The following is an 8,988-nucleotide window of genomic DNA, read 5'->3' as shown; positions in this document are numbered from 1 at the left end:
TCGAATGCTCCACCCACAAGCTATAGTAGAATTCTAATGTTGTATGACTAGTAATAATTATAATTACTAGTCAACCAACATTAGAATTCTTCTATAGCCTATGGGTGGAGCATTCGACCATAAATGTCCGTTTGTGGTGATCGTATGTTTTTAGCTGCTTGGTCAAATCTTCATGTCTCTATAATGTCAAATCTTTCCTCTCTGTGTCGAATAATCTTGGACTAATAGAGTTAAGGTTAGGCACATTCAACCGCAGGTTCGATAGACACAGATCGCTATTGTCACCGTCATGTCGAATCTTCTATCTATATCGAACTGTTGTCGCAACAAAATGAAAATAAAGCATTTGTTTATGTCGGATCTTTCAGGTTTCGGATTCTGCACATTCGTTATCGTTTGTTAAAACAAAAGCGAAAATCCCCGAAATTCGGACGGAAATTTATTCGGACGAAAACGAATGCACATGTCTAATGCTTAATAGAAAAACGTTTTTTTAATTTTTTTGTTACTTTTTTTGGATAATTTGCATTAGGAACAACACCATTTGCTAGGCAAACAATTGTAATATCTTTGTGCAGATGCATAAGGTCCTTAGAAACTTATCCTTGTGTACGCTCCACAAAAATGACTTCTTAATTTTACGTAAGCTATCTTGATGTCTTTATTTCTGAAACTATATATACCAGCATTAAGTAAAGGAACCAGCACATTGAAAAGCATGGAAATTACTTTTCTGGTGGTGCTCGACTCTGAACTCGGAAACGCATACATAGCTAGAAGGGTCCCATAAAAAATGCCCACAACAGAGAGGTGAGAACTGCATGTGGATATGGCTTTCTGCCTCCCGCTAACAGAAGGAATCCTAACAATGGTAACTACAATGTATGCATAGGAAATGGCGATGGCTACAAATGGACACAAAACCACTGGCACAGAAAAGAACTTTGCCTCCATCTGAATCTGTGATGTGTCTGAACAAATAAGTTGTATTATAGGATCAAAGTCACAGAAAAAATGATCAATTATGTTGAATCCACAGAAGTTGGCTTTCCATATTTTATCTACCACAAATGTGGGTGGTACAAGCGCTAGAAACCAACATAGGATGATTAAAATCAAACATAACCTAGAAGTCATTATAGAATGATAACGTAATGGGTTACCAATGGCCAGATACCGATCATACGCCATGGCTGTAAGAAGATAACACTCCAAAGTTTCCAAGGCAAAAAATAAGTAAAATTGAACAAGACATCCAATGAAGGGAATTGTGGCGCCATCGTTGATTATAACTTTTAGAGCGTTTGGTGTAATGCATGTACTCAATGTTATGTCTGAAATTGTTATTTGGGTGAGGAAGAAGTACATTGGGGTGTGGAGGTTCTTGCTGTAGGATATCAGAATGATGATCAGGATATTCCCACATACTGTGGCTGAGTAGACCGTCAGAAGAATACAAAAGACCATTATTTTAAAATAGCTGAGTCCTGGGAATCCCAGCAGAAGGGCTACAGTAATATTATTGTTATTGTACATCTTTTGAGTAATGAAAATACATACAGTAAGTTAATAGAATAATAGGAAATCTTTGATTGTTTCTTATTAATATTTTCAAGCACGTACTTAAAGTGGAGGTTTACCCTAAAAACAAATTTTTAACATTAGAGCCAGCATAGTAAGGGCATATACGTTCGGCATTTTTTTTTTCTCCGTACTTACCTTTACATTCTGATTTGGTCCAGGGCTTCCGCGTTCTGATGACTCCAGGACTTGGCGTTCCTATCCATGCCTCAGGGTTCCGATGACTGCGGGACTGGGCGTTCCTATCCTTTGGTTCGATGATTGATGGCTTGTGAAACAGGTGACCTGTCGCACAACACGCGTCACCAGATTTCAGGAAATAGCCTAGCTGCGAGTCGGCACTATACGGCGCCTGCTGTGTAGAGCTGACTGCGCAGGCGCCGTAAAGTGCGGACTCGCAGCTCGGCTATTTCCCGACATCTGGTGATGCACGTTGTGCGACAGGTCACCTGTTTCACAAGCCGTCAATCATCGAACGGAAGGATAGGAACGCCCAGTCCTGCAGTCATCGGAACCCGGAAGCCCTGGACAAAAACAGAATATAAAGGTATGTACGGAGAAAAATAAAAACCCGCCAAAATTAAATGCCCTTACTATGCTGGCTCTGCTAGATGTAATATATATTTTTTTTTTGGGTGAACCCCCGCTTTAAGGAAACATCATCTGCAAGGCTTGAAATGTCAAGCCCTGAGCTATTAGCCATGGTTACTGAAATATCAAGAAAAATATCAAGAAATATCAAGGAAAACAATGCCCCAGAAAATCTCACTCAATCAGGCAGACCAAATTATATCCAGCCGTAAAGTGATACTAAAGTCTAGACACGTGCACACTGAAATATGTTGTTTCGGAATTATGTTTTCGTCCGAAAAATAAATGTATTTTGATACTTCCGAAATGTTGTTTTTATTTATTTTGTTTAGTTTAAAAATGCATTAGTCAGAAAATCCAAATTAATTAAGTTTGAATCTGTCATTGAAGGCTTATGGTGTCCATCGAATGTTCTAAGAAGATTAGACGAAGCAGACAAACTGTACGACATCGCAATCGAACATTTCCGGTCGAATGCTCTGCCCACAAGCTATAGTAGAATTCTAATGTTGTATGACTAGAAATAATTATATTTATTAATTATTATTACTAGTCAACCAACATTCAAATTCTTCTATGGGCCGAGCATTTGACCATAAATGTCTGCTCGTGGCGATCGTATGTTTTTAGCTTCTTCGTCAAATCTTCATGTCTCTATAATGAGAGATGATACTGCTCTAAAAACTGCTGATCCCTTGGCTTTGCTTCCGTCCCACTAAACCAAAAAGGGTGCTGGTTATGCACAGGTGCATTGGATAGAAGAAAATCCTGGACTGCCGCACTCCATAAAACAATGTCTTTATTGTACAATATATGATGCTTATTCATGAGTAAGAATCACATGATGTGAAACATGTCAGCTACCTTTTTCCTGTTGTTCACTTCATTTTGACTGTATCGCTTTGGTTATTTTTTGGATTTTATTTGTACAATAAAGACATCGTTTTAAGGAGTGCGGTAGTCCAGGATTTTCTTCTATCCCATGTCTCTATAATGTTGAATCTTTCCTCTCTATGTAGAATAATCTTGGACTAATAGAGTTAGGTTAGGCACATTGGACCGCAGGTTCGATAGACACAGATTGCTATAGTCACCGTCATGTCAAATCTTCTATCTATATCGAACTGTTGTCGCAACAAAACAAAAATAAAGCATTTTTTATGTCAGATTTTTCGGATTCTGCACGTTCATTATCGTCTGTTAAAACAAATGCTAAAACCCCCAAAATTCAGACAAAAAACTAATGCACATGTCTACTATTTTTTATTCCGTTAAACATGTTATACTTACCTTCTCTATGTAATGGTTTTGCACATAGCAGCCCGGATTCGCCTCTTCTCTGGTCCCTCTATAGCAATCCTGGCCCCTCACTCCTGTGGAGTGCCCCCCACAGCAAGCAGCTTGCAATAGGGGCACACAGAGCCGCGTCACAGCTCCCTGTGTCCATTCAGACATGGAGCCATTCCCCGGCCCCTTTCTCACCTCATTGGCTTTGATTGACAGCAGTGGGAGCCTATGACGCTGTCTCAGGAGGAGGGGAGGAGGGGAGTCCTAGACAGCCAAGTCTCTTGTGCAACATTGCTGGATCTAGATGGACCTCAGGTAAGTGTTAGGGATGCTGAGGGGGGCTGCTGCACACAGAAGTGTTTTATTTTATATCTTAATGCATAGAAGGCATTAAGATAAAAGAACCTTCTGCCTTTACAACCACTCAAACCACTTGCCGACCAGCTGCCGTCATCATACGGTGGCAGGTTGGCATGTAAGTCGGCCCTTTAAGCAGGGATAGCTACACTGCAGGGGAACCAATGCACATGGCCGGAAATTGCCGGCACGAGAGGAAGAACAGGGACATGTGTGTGTAAACACACATGTCCCTGTTCTGTGAGGAGTGGAGGGACAGATTGTGTGTTCCTACTAGCTAGGAACAGCAATCTCATCTCCTCTAAATTCAAGAATAATCACTGCGCTAGTATTACAGAAGCAGCTGGCATAAATTGTATGGCGACAATAAAAAAGCATAAAAAAATGGGTGTATGCAGCGCTAGTAGCATAAGATTAAAGGTTATGCCCCGTACACACAACTGGTTTTCCCGTTGGAAAAAAAGTCTGATGAGAGATTTTGGCCAGGAATCCCGACCATGTGTATGATCCATCAGACTTTTTCCAGCAGGAAAACTGCACGAAAAAAAGAGAGCAGGATCTCTTTTTTTACCGTCAGGAAAAAATCCTAGCAGGAAAACCATTTGTCTGTATGCAATTTCAACGCGCAAAAAAAAACGTGCATGCTCAGAATTAAGTCAACGCATGCTCAGAAGCATTGTCTTAATTTTCTTGGCTCATCATCGTTTTTTACTTCACTGCGTTCTTGGCAGTCAAAATTTCACCAAAATTTTGTGTGACCGGGTGTATGCAAGGCAGGTTTGAGAGGAATTCCGTCGGGAAAACCATAGTTTTTTTCTCCGACGGGAAAACAGCTTGTGTGTTTACGGGGCAGAAGAGTCCATAATGTTTAAAGCAAAGTTCTTGTTCGGGAAAGGAAGCTGGAATCACCCAGGGTGAAAACAAAGACACAATCAGGTGATCATGAAATTATCCTCCACCGAACATCAACACACTGGGCCTCTTACCAAAGAAAACAGACCACTGGATTACAGGTGGTCAAACAAGCATGATATGTCCACAGCGCCACAATACCATGTCAATTGGATCATAGATGGCTGGGTCTTGAAGTGTCACCAAATGGAAGACCATAGGTGCATACATAAAATACAAGAAAGGCAACTCCTCATGGTGTAGTATTAAAACCAGGCAAAATTTATTTAAAAAAAAAAGCCAGGGTACTTACATTTTGTCAGATAAAATCAGGCATATCAAAAGCCTGGTTTTAATACTACACCATGAGGAGTTGCCTGTCTTGTATTTTGTCATGTCATGTCATGAATAGCATTTTGTTTCCCAACCACAAAGATGTCCGCAGTTGACACGTGACAATGTCGTGATGTCAAACCACAACCCCAATCGTGTTCTCCGATCACCTAACCAAAATCTACTACAAATCCCCAAGGCCCGCTACAAGACAAAAGGAGAAGGAAGATTTGCAGTCCAAGGACCTCGACTGTGGAACACATTACCAACTAATATACAAACGGAAGTGAATCACCAGGCCTTCAGGAAAAAACTCAAGACCTACGTATTCTGAAGGCTAAATAGAAGGAAACAGATACCAATCGCCTTGAGGTGATTCAGTTCGCATTTGTAGCAATATAAAAGTTATTCACCCACTCAGAGCTCCACCCTACAGACTGCAGGCTTTGACATAGGCATGCGCACAGGGTGTGCCAGGTGTGCCCATGCACACCCTAATCACTCTGTGCAGCACAGATTCCCCCTATTGCCCTGCCCCCCCACCATTTCCCCCACAGCGCTGCCAGCTTTCCTCCTCTCCTCTCCCACTGGGTGCTGTGGGCACACACAGGGGATGGAATTGGATGAGGGGGGAAAGGGGCAGGTAATTATGTAATTTACCGACCCCTTCCTTTTCTAAATTAACACAGTGAGTGATCAATAGCGTGTTTTTGAGCTTTGGGTTGCACACCCTAATGCTATAGGCTGCCCACACCTATGGCCTTTGATATGTCGCAGTCACGATAAAAATCACAGATCACCGCCATTACAAGTAAAACAAATACAAAAATAAAAATGCCAGAAATCTTTCCCAAAGTTTGTAGACGCGATAACTTTTGTGCAAACCAATCAATATACGCTTATTGCAATTTTTATTACCAAAAATATGTAGAATAATATATATTGGCCAAAACTGAAGAAGAAATTTGATTTTTAAAAACATTTTTGGGGATATTTATTATAGCAAAAATTAAAAAAAATATTGTTTTTTATTTCAAAATATTCGTTCCTTTTTTGTTTATAGCGCAAAAAATAAAAACCGCAGAGGTGATTAATTACCACCAAAAGAAAGCTCTATTCGTCTGCACAATTGTCAGTTAAAGCGAATCGCAAAAAAATGGCCCGGTCAAGTGGTTAAAGTGCTTCCCCCCAGATTGTCATGGACAGTACTCGGTTGTTCTTTTTGCAAGCACACTAATACGGCTACAATCACCTCTAAAAAAATATTAGAAACATGCTAACTTACTGGAAAGCACCCTTGAAAAAACATCTGAAATTACTCAGAAAAAATTAAAATAAATGAAAAAACAATCGGGGCTCTCATCAAAGCTACTGTACATGTCATCCATTTTTTTTGCCATGTAGCTAACTACAGCCAAAGCCGTTTGATTTATACCCTTCACTGATAATAGTCAACATTCTGGAGAGATAATTGAAGCTCTCTGGTGTAGAGGCCTGTAAGGGTTTGAAGACTTATTTATGTTCCTTTTTTCATTGGCATGTAAACATTTTTTTTTTATAATTATCATTTCAAAATGAATGAAGCAAACAAAAACATACATTTGGTTTATCATGTAGTATCTTTTTTTTAATGTTATCCATAATATTACAGCAAGGGATCAAAAGACCACTGGATCTATATTTCTGCTATTCTATTGAGCAAGAAAATATGTTTAACCCCTTAGAGCTGGCCCCTGCTGGCCCCTTAATGGGGTTGCAAAGATACAACTTGTTTTCCCCTAAATATCTTCCTTTACCTACCTTAGTGCAGTCCTCCTTTACTTACCTGAACACGATCTCCAAGATCATGGAGAAAGCAGTAGTGCAACAGCTCCAGCCCCACCTGGACGACCACAAACTCCTAGATCCTCTACAATCAGGTTTTCGCCCAGGCCACGGCACAGAAACGGCTCTTCTCAAGATATGGGATGACGCCCTTGAAGCAGCAGATGACGGAGAATCCTGTCTCCTAGTGCTGCTGGACCTCAGTGCAGCCTTCGACACAGTAGATCACAACATATTGCTCACGCGACTCAAAGAAGTAGCAGGAGTCTCTGACGCAGCCCTACCGTGGTTCGCATCTTTCTTAGGAAATCGCACTCAGACCGTGAAACTTGGAGGTTTTACATCCGAAACACGGACCATTACATGCGGAGTCCCGCAAGGATCACCCCTTTCACCCGTACTCTTCAACATCTACATCCGCCCGCTCCTCAAAATCATCAGCAAACAGGACCTGCGCTACCACTCCTATGCGGACGACACGCAGCTTTACCTTCGAATCACCAACAAAAAAGACCAATTTCATGAACTTGGAAAGTGCCTCACACTGATCGACAATTGGATGACCAAAAGCTCCCTCAAACTTAACGGATCCAAAACAGAACTACTCATCCTTCACGCAAATAAGAAATCCATTTCTAGGACCACATGGACACCACCCACCATCCTCGGACAAACCATCGCACCAAGCAAAAAAATCAAAAGTCTCGGAGTCATCTTCGACTCAGACATGACGATGGATGCACAAATAGGATCAGTCGTCAGCAGTTCTCATCATCTGCTCCGCATGCTACGTAGACTCATCCCCTTTATCCCGAAAGAGGACACGGCAGTAGTGGTTGGAACAATCATCAACTCACGACTCGACTATGCAAACTCCCTCTACTTAGGACTACCAAAATACCAGATGGCACGTCTACAAGTCGTCCAGAACACGGCAGCCAGACTGGTAACAGGTAAAAAGCCGTGGGAATCAGTCTCCCCAGTCTTGAGGTCCCTCCACTGGCTGTCCGTACAAGACAGGGTGACATTCAAGACGCTCTGCCTCACCCACAAATGTACACAGGGAAAAGCTCCTCAATACTTAAGCGAGAAAATAAAACCGTACGTCACCAAGCGCATGCTCCGGTCAACCAACCAAAACCTTCTCCAAATTCCTAAATCCCGCTACAAATCGAAAGGAGAACGAAGATTTTCGGTCCAAGGACCACGGCTCTGGAATGCTCTACCCACGACCATCCGCTTGGAAGAAAACCATCGGGCATTTAGGAAAAAGCTAAAGACCCACCTCTTCTGAAAGACCTGTACAACTCTGGATGCCAAGCGCCTTGAGGCGATTAAGTTCGCAATTGCTGCGCTATACAAGTTACTCACTCACTCACTCACTCACCTCATCCTTCCATTTAGCTTTTAAATGTCCTTATTTCTTCTGAGAAATCCTCACTTCCTGTTCTTCTGTCTGTAACTTCACACAGTAATGCAAGGCTTTCTCCCTGGTGTGGAGTGTCGTGCTCGCCCCCTCCCTTGAGGGGGCAAGCAGGAGAGTCAGGATGCCCACTAACACACAGCTCCTTTCTCTATCTGCAATGTAGAGAGCGTCCCGAATCTCCTGCTCGCCCCCTCTCCCCTCAAGGGAGGGGACGAGCACGACACTCCACACCAGGGAGAAAGCCTTAAATTAATGTGTGGAGTTACAGACAGAAGAACAGGAAGTGAGGATTTCTCAGAAGAAAAAAGGACATTTAAAAGCAAAATGGAAGGATGAGGTAAGTGAAGGAGGACTGTACTAATGCCGCGTACACACAATCGGTCCATTCGATGAGAAAGAACCGATGGACCGCTTTCATCGGTTAACCGATGAAGCTGACTGATAATCCATCGCGCCTACACACCATCGGTTAAAAAAACTATCGTGTCAGAACGCAGTGACGTAAAACACAACGACGTGCTGAAAAAAATGAAGTTCAATGCTTCCAAGCATGCGTTGACTTGATTCTGAGCATGCGTGGATTTTTAACCAATGGTTGTGCCTACTAACGTGAAAAGAATAAATGATAGCGCTAATATTAACTAGTGCTGAGTGAATACAGTATAAATAGTGATAATATATTTCATACACAGTGAATG

The 8,988-nt window shown here is 41.9% G+C and overlaps 1 protein-coding gene across 1 annotated transcript; it reads right to left on the bottom strand.

The window, feature by feature from the left end:
- Window positions 1-591: 591 nt before the first annotated feature.
- On the bottom strand, window positions 592-1,536 carry LOC120930711 (olfactory receptor 1468-like). Its single transcript, XM_040341887.1, has one exon. It carries the CDS (start codon window positions 1,534-1,536, stop codon window positions 592-594), a length of 945 nt encoding a protein of 314 aa, XP_040197821.1.
- Between the last annotated feature and the right edge of the window lie 7,452 nt (window positions 1,537-8,988).

The sequence above is a fragment of the Rana temporaria genome, chromosome 3 (genome assembly GCF_905171775.1).
Source record: "Rana temporaria chromosome 3, aRanTem1.1, whole genome shotgun sequence".
In the NCBI taxonomy this organism is placed as follows: Eukaryota; Metazoa; Chordata; class Amphibia; order Anura; family Ranidae; genus Rana; species Rana temporaria.
Note: the sequence above shows the minus strand (reverse complement) of the source record. Positions and strands in the feature narration are given on the sequence as shown.

What these genes read in the sequence shown, in the direction of transcription:
- LOC120930711 (XM_040341887.1), bottom strand. Translation starts at nt 1,536, where the DNA reads ATGTACAATAACAATAATATTACTGTAGCCCTTCTGCTGGGATTCCCA.